This window comes from Anser anser, assembly GCF_964211835.1.
Source record: "Anser anser genome assembly, chromosome: 4".
NCBI lineage: Eukaryota > Metazoa > Chordata > Aves > Anseriformes > Anatidae > Anser > Anser anser.
Genome location: NC_139724.1, coordinates 77,163,833 through 77,187,375, shown reverse-complemented (window position 1 = coordinate 77,187,375; position 23,543 = coordinate 77,163,833). Strand labels below are relative to the sequence as shown.

General features: G+C 48.2%; 1 protein-coding gene across 4 annotated transcripts in view; it reads right to left on the bottom strand.

The window, feature by feature from the left end:
- The window catches only part of SFXN5 (sideroflexin 5), a 95,540-nt gene that overhangs the window by 18,047 nt on the left and 53,950 nt on the right, over positions 1-23,543 (bottom strand). For 3 of the 4 annotated variants that reach the window (XM_083834144.1, XM_083834145.1, XM_083834146.1), the window contains exons 10-13: positions 20,985-21,075; positions 16,569-16,684; positions 14,470-14,555; positions 5,945-6,062 (exon numbers count right to left, since the gene is read on the bottom strand). In XM_083834144.1, the coding sequence (XP_083690270.1) occupies positions 5,945-6,062; positions 14,470-14,555; positions 16,569-16,684; positions 20,985-21,075 (411 nt within the window). The other variant, XM_083834147.1, reaches the window with a different exon arrangement.

Sequence of the window (23,543 nt, the reverse complement as noted above, 5' to 3'; positions counted from 1 at the left end):
ATGCAGACAGCCAACCAGGCTGGCCACCATGGGCCACTGTATACGTTATATACCTGGAAACCCTGCCAGGTTTATGAGTAGAAACCTGCTTTATGACTTCCGTAGGCTGTTATTTCTTTGAAAAGACAAGCTAGCAACTTACAACGGGCACTAACGGGCTCCAGCAATCACCTCCACGTTTATAGCTCCCATGGAAAATAAAGATACTCACGTCTGTGCCACTAGCTACTTCGCCGTAATAGGAAGAGCACACAGAGAAACCTCAGAGGAACTTCTGAACGCTTCAGAAGTCAACAGTGGAGCATCATCTGCGTGGCAGCATGGAACCGAAGCCGCAGGGTACGGCTTGAATCCTCCTCAGTCTTTGGCAGACACACAGAGCTGAGCTCCTAGCCTCCTGCCAGTCCTTAAGGACCTCATGGCTTCTTCTCTAAGATCAACCTTCGTTCCCTCCAAGAGCAACCTCCACCCGAGGGCAGGCTTTGGCCAGCAGCACGCCCAGGCTGCTGGACCCTCAGGGAAGGGTTCCTCAGACCCAAAAGCAAAGAAACCCCACAGAACTTCTCACTTCTCAAACATTTTTTTTCCCCATGGCAGCTGGCAAATCCTTTCCTTTGCTTCTCGTCCAAGTTGGACAAAATTACTGCAGAGAATCCCTCCGGCTCCCCTCCCCCTGCGCAATGCAATCCCAAGGGAGAAATGGTTTCATGGGGACCCCCTGCTGTCTTGCATCTGATTTCCCTCCTAAGTATGGTATAGGGAAGCGTCTCGAGGGCTATGGCTGTGACCTCCATACAGCTCTTTTGTCAAGTGCCATTTCATTAAAAAATCAGCCTTTTAACTGTGGACACATTTCAACCTCACCAAATCTGCTAATTATTGACAGTTGGTGAAGAGGAGATTTCACTTGTTCCTCCTGTTAAACTGCATCTAATTAGTAATTACTGGTTCACTGTCATCTTTACTGCAATAATCCCACTGCACATTGGCTCATTAACCTTTTGCTTTTCTAAAGCAGCCTGCCAACAAGATGAAGGCTAAAACAGATTGGAAAACAATAGCTCAGCCTTGGATTTTAGGCTGTTTATTCCCCTTGTCCTGGAGATCCAAAAGGAAGATTATTTTGAAGAAAAGGCTTTCAGCTGCAACCAGCCTAATTCCAGAAGACGGCTTGTTGTGCCCCAAGCAGCTATCAAAGCCCTTTAAACTTAACCTCTGGTGAGGGCACGTGTATTATACATGCGTACAACCCTTCCTAGTGGAAGGGTTTCTCAGCTCTTGCCTTGGCTCCATTTCTCACCCGGCTTTATCCTTCTTTTAGCAGCATGACCCGACACATGGGCCACGGGATAAGGCAAGCTCCTGTGGGTCTGCAGCCCTCTGGAAGCTCGAGAGCATCCTCTCACGTGCTGAAAAATGAGCGATCTGGATGAGCAGAGCCCAAAGGGAAGAAAATCGGTGGAGCAACCCCACGGTTATTTCTTTTGCTGCTACACTGAATTTCATTTGCACAAGTCCCATTTTCAGTTTGGAACTGTCACAGCTGTTTCTATTGGCAGTGCATAGCTGAGTAGGAGTTGTCAGTGGGGATGCTGTAGGATAGGCAGCTAGAAAAGAGATTCCCCGGGGGGCATGGGAGGCAGTTCGAGGTTGTGGGCTAAATGCATTAACTACACGTTTCTCCCAAACTTAACAGAAGTGAATTATTTAATGCATATTGATGTATTTGGGTTCTGGAGTTAACACTATGTTGGGATGCAAAGTGTAGTTCTCGGTGTCTGAAGTGTGCTCTATCTCAAGGACCTGTCTTTATGGTTCACACTAAGGTTTTATTTTTATAAGGTGATCTTAAAAAACCATGACACCTAGAAAAACGCTCTAATTCTGGAGCACCATGGCAGGCAGCAAAGGGGATTCCATCTGTACAAACTGAAGGAAGATTTGAGGTCTTGGTTAGACCCAAAAGTAAGTCTGGATGCATTATTTTTCCCAGGGCATGAAGGCTGCTTAGCTCCACAATTTTCATTTAGCTGATACTTATGTTTCTGTATGCAAGCAGAGCTGAATTTTGATTCCTCTTACGCTACTTCAAAACAGGACTAAGTGAAGCAGCTACATCTGGGGTACTTTGAAGCAGAATCTGACCTGGTTGAGACCAGCCATTTAACTGGGGCATGGATGCCAAGGCACCGTGTAACCAGAATGGGACCCCGCTGGTCCGAGGTTGCTCCCCAGCTGCGAGTGGCAGCAAACCCACAGGGGCTGCCACTCCAGAAGAAGGTATTTGGCAAGACAGGGAAGGGACATTTAGTTGACACATGATAAAATGGCCGCATTGATATGGGACACTTATTAAATATATCACAAGGCTTCAATTTTGCTTGAAAACTAACTGTAAGTTTGAAACATGCTCAAAAGCCCCTTTTGCAGAGAGGATCAAAAGCTCCTGTGCTAAAACAAGAGCTTAATAACACATCAGCTTCTGTGTTTGCTCTCTGACTAAAGAAAAAGGACTGTGAATGTGTGATTAAGGGCAGAATTTGGCTCATTTACAATTCCTGTAAGGGTTGCTGCTCAGACCATAATCATATTTTTGGAACAGAACACGCCTATTACATCTTGTCGTTAATAATTTACTCCCTGGGTAGAGCTCATTACAACAGCATCATCTCTGCTGTGTTATGCTCCTGGCTGTTTCACCTGCTGTAGTTACAAGGGAAAGCACATACACACACACGTACACATATACACGTATATACCTACAGAGAGTGAGAGGTCGGTGTTCAAAAACTGTTAACTTAGTTACCTGGTGAACGGATGGACCAGAAACCAAGAAGCCACACTTTCTGAGAAATACTCTCTGCAAGGAAACTCGGATTTCATTTCCAAGATTGTGAATAAAATGACTCTAGAAAGATTCTTTCAGGTGAATCACTTGCTCTGCTTACCTGAGCATCCCCAAAGCCACTGACCACTGAGGGCGTCTCAATGAGACTGATGAATGGGAGGAACGCCCTTACACGCTCACACACATTTATAGTGAATGCAGAACTAACTGGGAGGCCGATCAGCCTGGGCTGCTTTGGAAAACCTGACTCCTTGGTGTCAAGAGATCCGAGGTCCAGCTGTGCGAGCGGAGCTCACGCCAGCTGAGCAAAGACAAGCCCTCAGCGGGCAATGAGCCTCACCACCAGCTGTAATGGTGTCTCTTCATTGACACGGTGCGTGGGCAGGGAGCACGTCATTCTGTTTGATCTACTAATCAGCGCTGATTCATGTTTACACTGCGGATAACATTTCATCTGCTTTTAGAAGGTCATTCTCAAGTGATGCTGTATGGTTTTCAGTATTGACTGATGCCTGCAATTTGTATATCCTCTGAAGGAAGAGAGACCTTAATTTTTCTTGTGGGCTAGAATTCATTCAGCTGTTAGCATCAACACAATTTTACAAGCTGCTGTATCAGATACGACACATTATAGAGTATCTGTCACCCATAAAGTTCAGACTATAATAGAAAAGGTAGAAAGACCTTGTGAGCTTCATTATTAGATGAGGAAACTAAAACAATGAATATTTTTAGAGCTCAAAGTGTTTACCTCTGAATGCTTCAGATATAGGTCCCAAAACTTTCGTTCCCACTGACCTTAGCTGGCACTTACTATTTCAAAGAATTGCGTGTTAAACGTTGCTTACAAAAAAATACTGAAAATGTACTAAACAATAAGTTTCAAAACAGAATTGGAGGGTCAGATTCCTGTCTGTGTTGAAAGAAAGGTTTGGTTTGGCCAATACTATTAAACATGCGTCATCAGTGAGAAGGGAGAAAACATACAATGACTGCTGATAAAGGTTAGAGATGACACAAAGACTGAGAAAGTGGTAAATAATCAAGAGCCCGAGATCCAGAGGCCTGTAGCTCACATGGCCATCTGTGGAAAGGAAGCCAATGTGCATGGTACTACGGTCAATAACAAAGCTGCCTCTGGAAGCAATGAATGTATGGGACATCTTTTTGGGGGAACGGCGTCAATGCTGCCTTTGGGGTAAATGACATGTTCCTCAAACAGGTGCTAGGCCTGGAAATACTTCTCAGTCTTTCATAACCGAAACCTCTGAGCAGAACTTGGGATCACGGTAAATAACCGATGGACAAGGAGCTTCGGTTGAGCTCATGCCAAAACGACTAACGTGCTCTGTGGACGTACGAACTCAAGCAGAAGCAGGCAAATCACACTGCCCCTGTAACTGGAACTTATGCAATTCCTTACTGGAATACCATGTCTGGTTCTCGTGGAAATGCTCCAAAAAGGATGTTGACTAATTAGAAAAAGTTTAAGAAAGAGCCACACGAATCATTAAAGCAGCAGAAAACATGTCTTTTAGCAAGAGACTCCAAGATTCAGATACACTCTGTTTCTGACACAGAAGATTAAAGGACAGTTTTATCTCAGTCTGTAAACAGCTAGAAGAACAACAGAAAATTGGTAACATGTTTTTCAGTCTTGCAGACAAGTGTACAACAAGATTCCCTGGCTAGAAGTTGTGGATAAACCCATCCAGACTTTAAAAAAAAAAAAAAGGAAGTAACCAATAGAGACTGTGATAGGGACTGCAATACGTGTTCCTGATCGATTGTTCCATATGAAACAAAAAGAACTTCAGCAAAGCCCTTTGCTTTGTTTGATAGAGGTTTTACCCCTTTGTAAGTGACCCTATCTGCAAATCTACAATTTTATAATCTGCAAATCTACAAGCTCCAAGCACTGAATAGTCAAAATTCATGACTCACAAAAAAATACACCTTCACAGTTTGCTCAGCCAATTTAGGTACAAGTGATTTCATTAGCCCTTCTGCCTGTTTCCTTGGCTAGTTTTCCTCTGTTCGCTTCCCTTACAAAACTCCCATCCTACCTTCTCCTCTTGCATTTTAGTGCCCACAAGATGCAGTATCCATCCAGGGAAGTGTTTTGTATTTTTTCCCCTGAAAACCACCCAGGCTCAGACTAAACATTATTCCGAAACGCCAAGAATGTAGTGGAGACTGCGAAGCGGGGAGAAGCCTTGCCCCTGAGGTTGTGTCTTCCTGGAGCCAGTCTAGAAGACAAGCAGCCAGGAACCCTCAAAGAAGCTCTGGGAAAGTAGGTCCACATCAGACGTGTATCCCAGTGGCAGCTCTGAGTAATGGGATATATACTTATTTTCACCACGTGAATACCACGGAAACATCCCTGCCACAGGGACAGCGAGCTGAGCCATGTTCTCCCTGGTGCAGCTCAGCTCTGACTAAGCTCAGGACCACCCACAAGACAGGACAAACCCTGCTGGAGCCACGGGGCAGAAGCCATCAGCCAAAAATAAAAAACATCTCTTGATGTGATCTGACCCCGCCAGACCTCGGTACCACTGGAAGAGGAACCAGACACCCAGTTATGGTCGAGATGCTTCTCTGAGACCAAGCAGGCAGAACATCAGCCTCATACGCTTCCCAAAATGCTCCAGCCTGCTTGCCCCACTGCTCCCTGGTGTTTTGATCGCTTCACAGTCCCAACACCCTCCGTACAGGAGAAGCAGATCCCTGTGGTGCGGTACAACAGATATGAAGGAAAGGAGGACCACGCACTGTCCCCCCTTGTCTTTAAAAGGTATGTTTGCTGGGTGGAATGAGGATTCCCCTTGGAAAGTACATCCCGCCACATGATCCAGCCACTGGTAGAAGTTGGGGCAAAGCCACGTGCTGTTAATCTGTGGTGTAGCATGTGCTAACAGGAGGGACCAACAAAGCCATCACCTGACCAGTGACTTGTCAAGTGAAAGAGACAGCAACCAACTTCATCACAAAATGAATTGGAGAAACGAGACCGTTATCCAGAGGGCAAAACAAGCCGTGGCGTTGGTAAGCCATTCTGTGACATCCCACTGCAGGGACCAGACAGGTACTGACCTCGGACATCTGCGGGAAGAGGCTGATGGCCAAGGGGAGGGCCAGGCCGAAGGCCGCGAGGCACACAAGGCTTTGCACGGGGAGAATCATCCGGGGACGGGACCTCAGGAGGGATGTCCTGGAAAAGAAAAGCTCCGTTAGACCATTTCACGGACCGGACCCACCAGCCTTCCCCACAACTGGTGCGGGTTCCTCCCGGTGGGTCATCCCAGCTGAGAACACCCACAAAGGATCCTGAGTCCTGCACCGAGCTCCTGCATCTGCTGGGGTTACACGGTCCAAGGCCATTTAAGTGCTCACTTTCCCACATTACACAGGACCACTTCACGCAGGCTTCCCCCATTTCAAACCGTACCACATGTGAGTAAACCGCACACGGGGTGATCCGGCCACACGCAGGTGCTGCTCGCTTTAAGGCTTCGGAGGCTGTCCGCGAGCAGAAGGAAATTAGGCTCTTGAGAGACACTGGGAACTCTGTCAGCTGCACCACACAAAAAGGCTTCGTTAATGGGGTAATAAAGTAGTAAACTTGACAACGCCTTAATCTGTGCAAAATGAAACTTCTGCGGAGTGGGTGATAAGGATGCTTTACCACCGGCTGTCCCCAGGGGATATGTTTGAGTTCAAGCCTTGTTAACAGCAAACTTGTGAAGCTACCTGCATGGTCAGGTTCTGATAATGACCCATTAAGTGACTCTTCCAAGGCAATTAACACTGAATGACAGAGACAGCATCTTGCTCGTAGAAGATGCCATTTTAAGTATATTCCAGGATACAGGACCTTGGATGGTTTACGAACGTTAGGGGATAAAATATAATTCTTGAGGGGGTTGTTCGGAAGCTATCTGCACCAAAATGACACCTGTCATTAACTTTTTTTCTACCAATCCAAAACAAATGGAAATAAGACAAGTAGATGGTGAGTTCTGCCTGAGTATTCAGTAGATGTTAACAACGTAGAGGGGCAGCCAGATTTGCCGCAGGGTCATCAGCTATGGCCTTAGTCCCTTGGTCCCAGAGTCCGTATCTCCTCTGACCATCCCTGAGGATGCTGATGCCTCAGGGCCATCAAACATGGGCAGAAATCTGCTGGTTAATGCCCTTCCACTGGGACGAGAACACAAAATCAAGGCAAACAACCCTTCCCACATCAGGACATGCTGCTAGCCTGGGATACGAGCGTTTGGCACACACACACACATTACCTTGCAGGTGCATCTCCCTGCGCAGCCTGTGCCTGCAGCCCATGCAAGAAACCAGATTACTGCAGGCTGCAGGCACGCACCTGATGAATTCTAACGGAGCAGCTGATGTGTGGGAACTTGTTACCCTGCCGTAGGTTGTCTGTGTGCCTGAACATTCAGACTCCGTGCCCTTTGCTAGCAGTGCTTGCTGAAAGCTGTCTTCATTGTAAAAAGGCTTGGGGAAAGTGGGGAAGGAAAACAAGATCTGGAGACTTAACTCCTCCGATATCTCAATTGCTCCCTAATAAGCTAATGAGACAGAATCAATCCTATCGATTTGTGAAGGCCAGGCTTCTCTTCTCCAGCACTTAGCTACTTTGCTTTGCACAGAACATGATCTAAACTACTCTGGACTGAAGTCCACAAGTGTTTGTGTGAGCCAGGGAAGTACCTGCTCCCTACCTTGCTCCATGCTCTACCTGCATTCACCAGCTACGGTTCTGTAAATGAGACATTTGGGAATTGCCAGCGATGAGTTGTGATAACGAGTCCCTGGGACGCAGACGGACAACTGCTGGAAGTGATTTCTTCTTCTGCTAAAGCTGCCGTGATCCACGAGAGCCCTCACTGAGAAAATCCAAAGACCAGCCTCCTCCAAGCCTCCCTGGAGCACGGTTTAGAAGCAAGACATCACTGCTTGTACCACCCTGACACCTCAGTTTGGAAGCTGCACCCTCTTTAATTACTGCCCTGTTGGGGACCTTATAATCACCCAAGTAAAAACTCAACCAATTTAAAGTGATCCCCGGCACAGCCCCCAGGTGGGATTTCCAAAAGTGCCTCAGACCCAGGCCAGTTCAAATTACAATGGCTAACCTCCTAATTAAGAAGAGTTATGGCTTGATTTAAAAAGGAGAGGGGACTAATTAACACATGTAGTGTAATGTCTTAATTGGGATTCGGATTCTAAAATTTGCGTAGTTCAGAATAAATGACTCATAATTAGTTGAGAGGTCACTTTTCTTCCGTCCCTAGGATTGTTGCTCTCGACACAGATCTCAGAAGAATATTCAGCTAAATATTGCTTGCTGCATTTTGGTAGCTGCCAAATGCGATCAGAGCCCCTCTGTTCAACCTTCCCCCCCGGAAGTGAATGATGAGATGTTTCCCGGTGGTTTCATTGCAGAGTATTATAGCAGATTAAGAATCAATAAAATTAATACTCATCTGTTGAGGGAATTAGTTTACTGCATTGTCCTGTGTGCTCTGCCTAGATCATGAAGGTCTGGACCTTTAGATGCTCCTGACAGCCCAGCTTTGCCCCTGGCATCTCCTTTAGCAGATCGCTATATTCACAAGAGTGAATATTATATATATTCACAAGAACGAATATTACCTTAATGGTGCAAAAGCACATGAAGCTGTTCTTGGACAAGACCAGCAGCTTTATGTGCTGCCCTGTACACGGGACAGGGTTGGCAAGGCTCTGGTTCAAACCTTGGCACTCGGATTAAACTCCAAGAGACTGAAGTCTGCACCAAGAGAAGGTGTCATGCTGGAAATCTGCAGAGACACAGTAATATGATCTATTGTTCCTGCTTCAGAAGCCAATTTGTTTATGCATTTGCCTTTGGATGAAAAAAGAAGGTCTATTTTTGCGATACGTTCCTCCACGCCTCTCTCTTCTTCTTTTTTTAAAAGATTTGTTTCTTTAGCCCCCTTCAGAGCCCCCTGACGCTTCTTCTTTCTGCAATTTGCTTCCGTAAAATTTGCCCGGTGGACAGAAAAAAGGCAGCAACGTACCGGGGAGCTTCTGGCTTAATAATTCCAGGTAGCACTTAGTGTGAACGCATGTACCTAAACCAGTGAGCCCTCACGGGTAACTTCAATATGCATGAGCGTGCGTGTACGTAGGTACAGACACAGACACACGCATACTTGTACAGACAGTACATCTGCTCCGCAAAGACAGTGTGTTGTAGCTCTTGTAAATACACCTTCATTCAACTTTCATCACATTGTTCATTAGTGGTTTAAATTTTGCATAATTTGGCAGCTGCCTCCGGCGTTTTTCAAGAGGTACTGTAATTTATTCCATATGGAAGTCAGTCGCTGTACTAAAAAGGAGTTATCAGGTTCAGTGAACCAGAGCTGTATTTGTCTAGAAGGAGGTGTCAGATGCTAAACTAAATATGACAGGAGTTAACCAAAGTCTCCCAGCTGACAGATTCTGTGGGGTTTCTGTAGTGTTTGGTATAAACAGGTTCAGAGCTAATGCATACACTGCAAGACGCCGAGGATGCCAGCGGGGTAAGAAAAGCACGGGAGGCTGAGGCTCTGGGTATCCCGAGGCACCCAGGCTCCTCGGAGCCCAGGGCTCTGCGACCCGTCTGACACAACCACAAAATTTGGGGTGACCGTCCCAGCCCAGACGGTGCACCCCAAATCCCTGCTGTGCTCAGAACTTGCTGGAGCCAGCACCGTGCCACGTCTTGCTTCAGAGAGACCTTTGCTGCTCTCTGCAGAGGGTGTTTGAGCTTCTCTCACTCATTTGGGGTCGTTTCAGGAAAGCTGGGCTCCTCTAACAGCCCGCGGCTCTGTCTGCCACTCCGTCTGGCCGGGCCACCAGGGCTTTGTCCACGCTCAAGAGCATCTCCTGCTCCGGCTCCGGCCTCAGAGCCTGCTCCAGGGGACACAGCAGATGCAAAGGGAGCGATGTTGGGGGATTTTTCTGCCTGATTGACATAATTAAAGGAGCAGTTTCAATGTTTACTTTGGAAACAGCCACGGCAGTTTAAGGTGTCACTGCTGGCAGCTGTTTGGTTCAAACAAACTTCACCGAGGGTTTAGCTGGATGGAGAGACTTTGCACTTGAGGAGGAAGAAGAGCACCTGCAGGAATCGTTCTGCAAGCAGATCTAAAGGGCAATATCTCCAGCAAAAGGCCACGAGCACAAGGTCCAGGAGGATCTCCTACCTCGCTCTCATTTCTGCAGTGAAAATCATGGTTTAAGGCTAAGAAAGCCACCACCGCAGAGCCATGGTCTGAGCACCGAGTATCCTTCAAGACAATCCATTGCTCACACTTTAGTCTGGCTTAGCGATGCCTGAGCAGCTCTGCAAGTTGATCCAGCCTGAGAACATCCTGATTTGATGAGATTTACAGGAAAACAGCCCTGACAGCTGCCGTGTGAGGATGCTGCTATGCTGTGGTGCTAGCAGCTCTGCGAGCCTCAAGATCAGGGTGATGTGGTGGTGAAGGAGGTGTAGAAGAGTTCCTCTTTCAGGGACACAACTCTTCTGCTCCCTCCTTTTCTCAGCTCCTGCCCAGTCCCAACAGTTCCAGCTTTATCTCCCCTCCGTAAGCTCTGCACAGCAGCTCTGGGGACTTTTCCTGTCTAGCCTGACATACGTGAGCTCCTGGAGCCCGTCCTCAGGCCATCTTCTGTGCTTCAGACCCTTTGAGGTTACCGGTACTGCGAGGTAGAGGAGAGGCTTTAGGATAAGGAGATAAGGAAGAGAAGGACTCATGTTCTTCTACCTCCACTGCCTCAAAGTGTCCATGGCAGACATTGCTGGTGAGCTGAGCTGCAGTCTGCCTGTCCATCACTTGTCCAGAGCACGCGAACCAAATAACACCGAATTTCAGTTTTCCCACCAAAGAGATCAGGGGAACCCAAGGCTGGACGTACACAGATCTGGATGCTCTACACACTGACCGTCTGCGTGGTGGGCTCCAGTTCTGCAAGGAGTCAGAAACCTGACAAAGACTACGGGAGAAGCCTTGGATGATGGCTCTGTAACTGGTCCTTTCTGGGAGAAAGCCGTGCAGGTTCTCAAATTCCATCACATAAAAGGATTCACAGAAGTGTATGAATAAAGAAAAATGTTTGAAGTGCACGAAATCCAACTTAACGCATTAGATGCAGTTGTCCTCACATCTCCGTGACACAGGGGTACTAACGAAGTTTTCTTTTCTGATCTGAAGTCAGCTGACTTGAGATCCCACAGATGACTCTTCTCCATCTTACAGACAATATGAAACCAATATTTTTCCGTATTAAAGTTGCCAGCACGGATATTATTTATAAAACTTAAATGAGAATACATCTGCACAAAATAACTGACACCGTGTTCCCCGCATGGCATATGTAGTCTCAAAATAAACATTGATTCTATATGTTAGCTGCCTCAACAGAGCGTCCAAGCAGCAGGAAATGCATGAAACATGGGGAAAGAATGGAGCGCTGCGGCGCTCGGCAGTGGGAGGTAACATTGAATTACTTGGAGAGCAGAGAAGGCGGCCCCGGGAGTTAAAATACACAGCAGGCAAAGAGATGAGAGAAGCCAAGAGAGCTGAAAAAAATGGCACAAGAGACGAGAGAGGCAGCTGGGGGAGTTAAAACATGCAGATGGAGAGATGGCTGAGAGAGAGGAAAGACCTGGATCCAAGTGGAAAGACGACGACCAGGAACTGGCCACTTAAAATAAACTTTCTGAACGCCGAGACACAAAGGAGGGAGCAGGTTTGGATTCAAAAAACGCTGCTGGGAGAACGCGGCTTGCTCCTGGGGTGGTGCGACTCCCAGGCAGCTGCAGCACGGTCACTCTTGTTGTTCTCATTTACGGACACCGCAAGGGCTTCTGTAAATAAACTGATAATACATGCCTGGATGTGACTGCCAATATAAAGTCTAACTAAAGTTTTACTGCATTAAAAAAGTTAAACTTTTCACCAAATACTCCATTTTTTTCCCAACATGAGGTTTCACTTCTGTCCGTGTCCTTTATTTAAGAAGATCTGAGAGAACACCTGGACTGCAAACCCCTCGGATATGGGAAGGGATGCCTTCCGTGCCAGGTGGATGCTTTCACATCCCACAACCTCTGCATGGCCAAACCACACCCCAATCCCTATCCCTGTTGTTTCTCACTCAGACTTCCAGGAATCCGAAGACATATAAAGGGAAATAAAACTGTAGCCACGAAGCTCTACGCAGAATTTAGGCAAAATCAGTGCCCATACATCTTATATCATTCGGGGTGGTGAGAAGGAAACCATTCTCTTGCAAACCTGGATGAAATCCATCAGATAAAACGATGACTTTTTGAAGAGAACCTCGTGTATGTCCACACTTGCTTGACAGATAATCTCAGTTTCAGTAAGTCTTGCCTGGAGCACGGGTGCATGGAGTAACCCACACGGTATCAGTGCAGGAGGTGACGATGCCCAAGTGCAAAAGCACGTCTTGCTGTTAGTTTTATTTAAGGTTGTGGTCCACAATGGTCCTCAGTGTCTCCTGTTGTAGAAGATCATTCTCTGACCAGGTTTCTATGAAACTTTGAGGCTTTGCACATAAAGATTTTGTCTGTTCATGATAAATGGAATAGCAGAGATCCTCTGAATGGCAGGGATAGAAGTTTGTCCTCTGGGGTGATCCTGCCTGGATGAGCTGGTCACCAAGGCACAGGCGGACAGGAACAAGTGACCGCGCTAAGTCAGCAGGAACAGCCACAGCCACCTTGGTGCAAAGCCTCAGGGCTACAGAAAGACGACAAGGAAGAGCCCTGCGGCAAGAATACCACAAATCCGCAATATTTCTTAAGTGTCTGGCATGTGGACAGATGAAAACAGGAGCCCTTTAGGCTGACAACGGCAAAGCGGTTTTGATGGGATTATAAAGGTTGGAATCAGGCATCAAACACTGCACAAAATCATCAGGGCTGGAATCTACGCCCGGTCCTTGTGGGTCTCCAGCAGCCACCTCCAGCCAGTGGCTGGCAGCAAGTGCTACCAAGACTGTGCCCTGCTGCAGGGAGCCACCATGGTCCCTTGGAAAAAAGAGGAAAAAAGAGAAAAAAAAACAGAACGTGTTGGCCAGCAAGGGCTGAAAACTCACTTCAGAGTTCCCAAAACAGCGTTTGTTGCTATATTTCTCCCCACACCCAGGTCATGGGAAGAAGTGATCCTGGTGTGAGCCTCTGAGTGCTGTAGGGGTTCAGACAATAAATATCTTTTAAAATCTGGGTGCTAAAAATCAAGCTCAGGATTTACAGAAGCAGACCCAGCCTTCCGTTAAGGAGAGAAAATTGCCCAGGGGTGTTTCTACAAGGGCACACAAGGCTAACCAAAGCTATGGGTCAATCCCTAATCGTGCTAATTGCTATTTACTTTGTCAGTGGAGTGCTTTAGAGCAGCCATTATCAACAAATTTGTTTAAAGAGTGCTTCCAGCTTGGCTGTCCGGACAAAGGCAGCAAGCCCTTTAGCACCCCCATCTTTCAATGCACTAATCAGTCTCCAAAGGAAGGCAAGGTGATCCCCACCCCAGCACGGGCCATTCACACTGCCTGAGCCTCCATGGGATGGGATGGGACGGGCAGGCAGCTGTTAGCAGGCAGATCCTGAGGAGGAGCCCCAAACGACCCAACAGCTGGGCTCCAAACGTCTCTGAGCAGAATTAAAAGCAGACGTGTTGGGAAGCAAGGTGGGGAGAACATCCAAGGGACGGGGCAGGTCGTTGGGGTTTTTTGTTAGTAAGAAATGTGAGGGATGGTTAGACCTGAAATAATAACCCTACCCACTCTCCTAGCACCGGTGCTCCGTGGCGACATCTAGCAGGAGAGATTCCGTCTTAAACAGGGATGGAAAGCAAATTTCTGCGGAAAGCTGTGATGGTTTGTGCTCTGCCTGTCTGCTTTGGCAGCACAGGGGCACAGCCTGGAGTTAGCCAGGGCTGGAGACAGGCAGGAAGGAGAGAAACCCAGCAGAGGTCCTGTGGTCATGAATGAAATGGCGGTGAATAGAAACCTCGTATTTGCAGTCCCCCACAACGTGAGATGAAGGAAGAAGCTTGATCAAAGATGGGTTTAAAACAAACTAAATGAAGTCTTTTTACCCTGCCATGCCTAAGGGGTTATTGCAAGAGAGCAGAAATGAGTTCAGCCAGGGCAGACTGTGGCGAGGACACAGCACTTGGTCCCCAGCGCTGCCTGAGCACCTTTCCTCTGACCCCATGTGGCAGCTCCAGTGTTTGCTGCACGCAGGACCGAGAACTTCTGAACACTTTTCCACTGAATTCAGAGAGTTTGGGCTCACGCTGACCCACAAAACACAGTTATGCAAACTGCTGGAGGCTCAGAAAGATGATTTAAAATAACCACATCAATGTAACACTTTACCAGCCTACAATGGCCAAAAATGCTGGAACATGAAAACATGAATAAGCCAAAAAATGTCTTTGATGAACAAATTCTAAGAAATACCACATTATAATACCTACTGAGGATCTTTCCCCCCTTCCTCTTGAAAAGTACCCCCCTTCGGAGTACCCACCACTTACTTTTCCAGTATGGACATAATAATTGGAGGTAGAACCAGTATAGGCATTGGCAGGACCACTCTAGTCAGGGCCGTTTCTAGCAGTGCCTGGAAAGGAAAAACAATCAAACAGACCCAAGACATTTAAAACAAATCCCAGGAGGTACCTGCGCTGCACAATCAATGCATGGGAATGGTTTGGCTGGCCTTTCTTGGTTGCATATGTGAACAGATGTATCAACACCCATTTTCAACTTTGCTGTCAGCTCTTTGCACAGAACTGATTTTTGCTCTGTTGCTACAAACGATGGGTGGTTATAAATCCAGTGGAATAAACAGAGAGAGGAATGCAGGGAGCAGGGCCGTGCACCTAACAGCTTCTTTGATGTTACTTTGTGTGACCAAAAGTGCTCGGCCACCCTGTCGTATTTCCACACAAACATCTTGGTGCTGCCTGGCAGATGCCGCGAGGAGAAATATCTCAGCACAGGTTAAGCAGCAGCCTCAATCCTTTCTCCTTTAACTGAGTGTCAATTTCAGTGAAGTACCTTAGTGTTTGATCTGAGACTAATTTCTGTACTTTAACCTGCAGTGGTTTACTGAAAAGCACTGCAACAAGCAGGGCTCCTTTTTGCAGTAGGATGTCCAACTGCAGAGCTATCGTCGTCCCTCCATGGGTGCTTTCTCCCTAGCAAGATTCACCAGGAAGCACCAAACAGAACAGCTTGGCAGCGTGATACATATAAATCACCAAAACATCATCATCGGTGCTCTAGGAAGGTGTATAAACATCACTGTGCCTTCCTCACCTACCTCTTCCAACTACTTTTGGCAGCATCCACTTGGGATGCCCTAAGCACTGTGCCCATGGGTGGGGCTTTGCCAGACTTAGGCAAAGGTTACCGTAGGTTTGGGATGGGAACGCTGAAATTTACACATCCGACCAGGCTTGGGAGCACTCAGTCCTCCTAAAGTGGGAGGAGGTTTCAGAGAGGCGCAGATGTAACGCCAAGGATCTGCCAAATTTTACACTACAGAACCCAGCACTGTGCTATTCAGGAAGATGCATCAGGACAAGATGGCATCTGAGCAGAAGTCCTCAGAAGTCTGATGCCGAAACTCCACTTAAACCAGTACCTTCAGTTTTAATACTTCTGTTCCATGTTGTCTGTCTTCCCCTAGACCATTAGGACGGAGAGGGGAAGCAGGGTCTTGAAGCCAGTAATGTTAAGTGAGGAAAACTGGCTCAAACAAGTATCTCTGAGCCCTTCAACAGATTGTTTTAAGCTCCCTGTTAAACATCAATATGGAGCAATATTAGAGATCTCCCATTTCTCGCTGAAGACTGTAAATCTGTACATTAATTGCTGTCTATGAAGTGCCTTAAGAGCCTTGGACAGAAGGAGCGAGAGAAATGCCAAGCATTATATTATTAACTCCTCTGCCTGGGCGTGTGCTTCTGTACATGCTTTACATTTCAGATTAAAGCCCACTTGGAAACAACATGCCTCAGACAATCAGATGATGCTCAGAAGACAAAACTATGTAAGAAGGGAAGAAAGGGGAATAATTGCAAGCAGATGGCAGAGTGTAGAAGGTTACAGGGGAAAACAAACCAGGTGTTAGCACGAGGATAAAAACATCTGGCTACCCTCACAGAGCTTGGGTTAGCAGTTGTTAATGCAGCATTAACATGGCAAGGGTTAAAAAGCTCCTCAGCTCGAAAATGAAGTCTTCCTCATTTAGAAAAAGGTGTAAGTTATCTTTGCTTCCTATTCAACATGAACTGCTTACAAGTTTCCACAAAGAAATCCTAAGGCTGTGAATGCATCGGTGTGGTCCAGGATCTTCCTGATCCAGCCCGCTCCCTTTCAAACCATTACACCAGGCACTGGGTGTGCCATGCTCATGTCCACCAGCACGCCCACTTCTGTGGCTACCTTACTGCACGTGTGCCTACAAAGAGGCATTAAGTTCTGCTGCGTAATTCTTCATGCATGATAAATACAGGTCATCTATTTCCAGCTCTTTCAGGTCATCAGCTGTGGGAGCTGCTGAGCCTGAAGGCGAGCTGTGTACGTGCTCGTGTAAGCGTTCACCAGGTGCACCACAGGTACATACGTGTTTTGCAGCGATTCTGGAAGACCCGACGATGTTTCCGTTATTGTCCAGAACATCAATTCCTTCTTCCAGCTCCGTGTGCCTCATCAGGACAACATTGCAGATATTGGCACTAGCTGAGGATGAGAAAAGCATGATGATTAGCACTGCAGCCCTGGTCAATACCAAATGGCAAGCTTCTGTTCTCCACGACATCCCTTCAGCTTTGATTTCATCAGCCTGCCAAGAAGTTTCTTAAAGTCAAGGACTCACTCTGGTACTGAGAGTGAAATGTGATTCTGAAGTGTGAATAATAATCAAGATCGTTTCCTTTTATTTGCCACCATCAGAAACACATTGACACAAAGAAATAGCAGCATTTCTACACCTCCTGTTTTGACCTACGAGGCCAAACCAGGTCCTTGCAGTGGGCCACCAGCCGGCACCGCTGGCTGACAGCTGCCTCGTCTCACCTCAGATCTCACAGCTGGGTTTGAGTCCTCTTACTACGCCAGCAGACAAGCTCTTCTGAAATAATGAATTTTGGCAGGTGTGAGGGAAATACAAGGCAAGGGATTCCACCGAGCTACGAAGGACAGCTCAGGTCCGAGCCCTCAGGAGGGCAGAAGTTTCCTTTGAACCAAAGGAGACACGGTTGGGTTGCTGTCATGGACACGTAACCTGTTAAGAGTGGTTCTGCTGACTATTTGCATTTCTTCCATGTTCTAGGGGGAAAGTGGCCCTGTGGACATGCTCTGCAGAGCTGGAGCTGTGGTTGTTTGCTTAATGACGCTTTTTCTAGCAGGGACGAAAGCCCCGTGCGGGCTGGCCAAGCTCACTTCAGCTGCTGTAACTCCTCGAGGCGAGGGCAGCCCAGCCCAACCCTAGTGATGCTCCCAGGGGGGCACCGGCTGTCTCCCCCTGCGGCCTCCCCGATTCCCCCAGCGCTGCCGTCTGCCGTGCACGGGCTCTGAGGACTCCCAACGGGCACCTCAGGGCCGACGCAGTTCAGTCACCTGGCGGAAAAAGGGGATAATTCCTCTCTGGGAGGGGTGGAAGGACATCGCCGCCTCTTTTGGTGCCATCGAGCCGGCTGCTGAGAAATCACAACCCCGCACCTGGGGCTCAGGTGGGGACAGATCTGGTCCCCTTCCCCAAAAATCTCCCTTTGCCCAGCTTTCTGCACTGGTGCCTTCTCAGAATGACCCCAAATCCTGCTCCTAGAGCGACGTGTGGGGCTTGTGCTTCACAAACATCCTTCCCCAGGAGCAGCTCTCCTCCGGGGTCCCCGCAGAGGTCTCCAAGTCCCTGCAGGGAATTCTTAAACTTTTCCAAAGAAGAGCTGCTAATTCCTGCAAAACTTTTGTTTCTGATAAAAACTGGCATTTTCCAGCTACCCCCCCCCCCCCCCACGTTTTGTTTTTCCACCCAGAACTACTGCAAGCCCACTGTTGCTGCGGTACCGCTGCTTCCAAAAATGTGTTTCTGTGCTGCTTGACGGGTTAATATTCGCTAATTAATCTCAATTCATGTCATATAACAAATGTCTAATTTTTTTGCGGGTGGTGGGTGGGTGAGCCCTATATGAATGCAGCTCCCTGCAATCAAGGATGATTTGTGGTGACAAATGCTCCTTACACTCCAGAATAAGAGGAACATACACACACGCACACTCTGTCTCCCTCTTTAATATTCTAACTACTGGACCACTCTTCCCATCTATCAAACTCCCTGTGCTACCAGCCCTTCAGCTCGCTAACCCGTGATAAAAAAAAAACAAAACAAGCATTTCATTTAAGCAAGTTTAGTCCCTTTTTTCCCTTTTTTTTTAAACACTCCCATGCCCCGGACTTGTAGCTGGCAGCCAAAACATGCCAGCAGCGATGCTCTGTGCTGCACAGGCTGTGAGGCTCGGGGTGAGGTTTCCAGACCCGAAGCTCACCGGTCACCAAAATGTGTCCCTGAGTCTTTGCATCCTACTGGGGCTTCCTTGGCCAGATCCCAAACTCAAGACCTGATTCCAGCATATTTGCTTGAGACAACCCCTGGTTTGTTTTGGTAACACACGCGGAAAGCAGGAAATACCGCAGGCTGCAGGTAAACTTCGGCTTTCTGAAGGCGTCAAATGCAAAGGGAAATGGGAAATGCATAAATACAGGCGTAGACAATTTGATTTTCAGAATTTGGAAAAAAAAATGGTACCACAGCACAGAAACTGCTCTTGTGAAAACACTTATTTGAAACTGGATTTGGGTACAAAGCAATCCACCGCTGAGCTCTCTCTGTACATATTTCTAAACCAAATGGGTGCTCGCCACACGGTAAATATGCCCATGTACATATTTACAAAATTCACAAATTTAACCCCATTTACAACAGAACAAAACCAAAAAATAACCAAACCACGGAAATGTTTCCTGGGAGAAGAAAACCGTCCCCCTCCTCACCTCCCTTCCCTCCAAGGGGCATCGTTCCACCAGCGGTAACCTCCTCTGGAGCAGGCCTGGGAAGAAACTTTTGGGGTTTTGGGTACGTGGCTCTCTTATATCCTTTTTGATGCCCTTTGCCACCTAGACTTCTGAAAACGGCTCCAGCCCCTTCTTGCTCAGCCCTGGGAGCAGCCAGGCTCCAGAACACACCACCACTACGCCCCTTCCTGGTGAAATTCCTGCAGATTTGGCCCCTGCACCAAAAACCCTCCCGGTGAAGAGATGATGCTGGGGTGGCTGACACCGAGCACGGAGCCTTTTGTGCCAACCCTTTTGTGCCAAGCCAGCTGCACACGCGGAGCTTTGGCCGCCTCCACGGGCTGCCCCGTGTGCAGGTTCGTTAAATACGTCCTGCAGGCAGCATTTCTGCTCGGTTTGCTGGGTGAAGACAACAGTTTCAGGGCCCCGAGGAGATGGACACGCTGCCGAGAGCGTCTCAGCCCGGGTCGGTGGGATGGGGAGAGGGAGGAAAGAAGATGCGAGGGGAACTTGCTCAGTCCTGTGCACGGTGGTGGAGCAAGAGGCTAGCACCAGCTTCCGGCTTTTCGCGTAGAAAATGTTAAATCCTGCCCTTCTGCTGAGGGCTGGCAGCTCAGAAGCAAGGGGAAGGCGCTTCTTAATTAAACAGTTTGTCCAGGTCTGCAAAGCAGCGACTTGCAGCTTTCAGAGCCGCAAAACAGCAATTAGTAGGAGGATTCCTGATGTCCTGGCACATAATGAAGCATGACAGTACACAAATAAAAGAAGAACGAGAGAATTAATTACAGGCTAAACAAATTAATTACGGGCCCTCAATCAACGCTGACGCAGGCGTAACCTCCTGCTCCCGACACCTTGGGACACAAACAGAAGAGCCCGGCAGCGAAGGCTTCCCGCATGCCTCTCTGACTCAAACCCAGCCTCCGAGCAGCCTCTCGGGGCCGGTGCTCAACTCTCGTGCCCTCCTGGCTCCAAAAAGCAAAAGGAAGCTGAAAAGCTCTGAAAATAGGCTCCGGGGAAGCAACAACAACATCCACAGATGCCCTACGTAAAAGCTGAGCGCTCAAAAATGCGACCGAGACCCTAATCCCCGTTGTCCCTGCTCTGCTCGAAGGGCAAGCAGCTGGTTTTCTAGTACAAAAAGAGGAAAAAAAAAAAAAAGCCCCAACAACCTGGGAACTGCAGGCAGGAGGGGCAGAGCAACGGGCTCTGTGCAAAAAAAGGAGCAGAAGGACCAGAGGAGGAGACTCGGTCACGCTTGGAAGAAGCTCTGAGAACTTGGACTGCAAAGGGAAAAGCTCGAAGGGAAGTTTTGGATTAAGGAGTTTGAAAAGGGACCCGCACCTGTGAGCAAAACCTTTGGAAACTGATTTCCTCCGTGCTTGGACAAAAATGTGTTTGCACTGTCTTTATGAAAAAAATCATAGGTATAGGTATAAAATAACCCTGACACCACTGAAGATTTCTTCACAACGAAGCCAACTCACAATTTGCTGAATGCTGCAGCCGCTGGATTTAGCAAAGCCTGAGTGCCCCCCGTGTCCCCAGACACTAGCAGTTTGCTGACAAACCACAGAACATTATTTTGTGCCCTAACAAGCCCGCAGCAGCCTCAATTCTCCATGTACATAGGTTATTTTTTGTTTTGTTTTTTTGTTTTTTAATCAGCAGCTCTTAGAAATCCGTGCATTCAGAGCAGGAGCATTTCACTCCATTTCTATCGGAAAAATAATTTTAAAAAAGCCCATGGTGGTTATTTCAGCTGCTTGGGAGTAGAAAGTGCAGCCGGACGGGGCTTCGCAAGCTGCCGCATCACCTCTGGGCTGAGTTTTCCTGCGGCCCCGTGGCTCAGCAGCATCCCGGCCGTCCCCACGGGGACACAGCGGAGAGGCAAGAGCCTGGGAGACGTTTCGGTGCTTTGTGTCGGCGTAGGGCGAGGTGAATACAGAGAAAAGGCAGGGTTTCTTACCGACAGCAGGGAATGGCACAAACCTCTGGATCAAGAGACGCGTGGCGGGGGTAAACTTGTTCGCTCTCTGAACCAGAACATTAAGGCCCACCTTTGAACAGAAAAAAAAAACACACAGAGAAAGGGCATCATTTAGCTAGCAGGAACGGGACAGGTGCCACAGCTTGCAGCCAGCAGCAGCACCCTTCGCAGTGACACGCTGGGGTCTCTCTCCATGCTCCTTTTGAGGACTAAATCCCCGGTGCCACGGGTTTTTGCTGTGTTGGGCTCGACCCTTGATGAAATTGAAGCCATTTCCAGCCAAAAATCAGGCTACAAAACACTGCAACGCCCTTACAGGAATGCCCCTCGCTGCACTTTTACCCCTTCCACTAGCATTTTCCCAGCTGCTCCTTGCTGGCTTTCCCTTCTAGCACAAAATTACTGGGGCTGGGGGGTCCTAACCCCCAAAACACCAAACATCCCTGCTGGTGGGTGCTCCAACACAACTCATTCCTCCTTGTGGGGCCGTACAAACCCCTGCACCCCGCTCCAACGCAAGCATTTGGGCCATAACGGAGCTATTAAGAGGCAAGAGATGGTAGGCAGCTTATTGTAACCGCAGATCCTTTTTTTGTTGCCTCCTCCAGCACTTGAATAATGCAGATTTCTACGGTTTTGCCGGGATCTAAGGCATGGCAGACGTGCTGCAGGCAGTGCGGAGGAGACTCCCTGCCTTCGCAGCCGTGCCGTTGGGTATCGGCGGTAGTTGGAGAACCTCCACCAGCATTTGTTTCCAGCAGAAATGGGGTTATTAATTAAACCAACCCCAGAAATGGGGTCATTAACTAAACCAACCTATTCGCAAGGAACGGCTTCTGCCTTCAAATCACTCCCCCCCTCCCCAATATTTATTCTTTCTCAGCCGAAAAACAAACATGCAAACGAAACCCAACGGCCCCCAAGTGTGGGAATTTTCGGCCGAAAATGGAAGTTGTTCGCAGTGCCTGGCCAAAACGTTTTCAGCCAAAAATGCAGCAAAATTCAAAAAAAAAAAAATCAGCCAAAGCCAAAAACCTGCCAGCAAATAGTGATTTGGGGGCTTTTTTTTTTTTTTAAAAAAAAAAAAGCAAAGCATGGGAGAACATATTTTGCAAGCTGCTACATTATACATGCATCCGCAGCGCATCTCGTCTCTTTGTAGGCTGCGAGGAAGATGTGGAGAAGCACAACTGCTGGGCAAGCCCCGCATAAGCACAGCCTGGTTTTCAACACCCATGGAGCATTTCCAGAACCCCACAAGGCCTTCACCAAGACCCCAAAGGGAACCCTTCCTCCTGTCCTTTGCCATGTCGGCTGATCCCAAGAGAGTGGCGTCCCCGCGGTGTTTCTTCTTATTCCCGGCACGAATAAGGGTTTTGTCTCCTTCTTCTTCCCACTCAAAACTGACCGAATGCTATTTTCTTACATTTTCCGAGTACTGGGACTCGCAGAATCTGAACGCTTCCAGACACCAGCCTAAAAAACGTGCCTGGAAAAGCAAAGCTACAACAGTTCTCAGCTGGCGTCGCTGGTGCTGCCCCGTGGATTCGGGTATTTATAGCCCAGAGACAGCTAATCTGTGTAGATCGCAAATTTCGTTGGGTTTCCAGCCTCTGCTTGTAGGTTTGATGGAAGGATTCGAACGGGAAGTGGAAGAGCAGCAGCTCTGGAAACAGACAAGATGCAGCCGAGCCTGGGAGCTCCTCCACTTCCAGCAGCCACCCCGCTGCGAATATGAAATTAAACCTTGCTGCGGATTGAAACCCCGTCTCCCAAATCCCCAGCACGAGGACTACATTTAGGAGACTAACGAGGCTCTGTTTTTAACAGTTTTGAAATGATTTTGGCCGACCCGTGGTCCCCTTCCTGCAGGTCACCAAGGGGATGGCAGCACCCCCAGGACAGTGCCCAGCCACGGGCGGGTGCCCCCCGATCCCAGCCCTCCACCAGCAACAGGCAGGGCTAAAGGGGTTTAATTCCCAGGGGCTGCCCAAAGAACACCGACTACGGAGTAAAATTCATCCCCAGAGCTGAGAAAACAGCCGCGGGAGGATTATTATCATCACGCTGCCTACAGCCTGAGTCACAGCTCCGGGATCCACCACGCTGGCGCTGCGCAGACACGTAACGGCGTCAGGTGGGATTCATCAGAGCAGACGTGGTGCCTCCAGATGGGCTCACTTTGCAGCCCAGCCCGGCGAAATGTGCCTTTTTCAGGGTGTTTATTCTCCTCCCAAGACAGACATTTACGTGTGCTCCCATGAAACACCCCCAGCGGTGCCCATTCAGCTCTGCTGACTATGAAAGGAGCCCAGGGACTGAGCTCGGATGAAGATATCTACGCTGGCGATGTCTAATTTCTGGCAAGACAATGCATTTTAAATAATGATTTCAGTGCAGAACTGGTTCAGGATATTCCCAGGCTGCAGCCTAGACTAGGGGACAGACCCAGCTCTTTTAAATGGCTTATTTTTTCTTTGTGGGGTTCTTCCAACAAAGCCTTTGCTCAATTTGGTTGATGGAGCATCCCGACAAGCT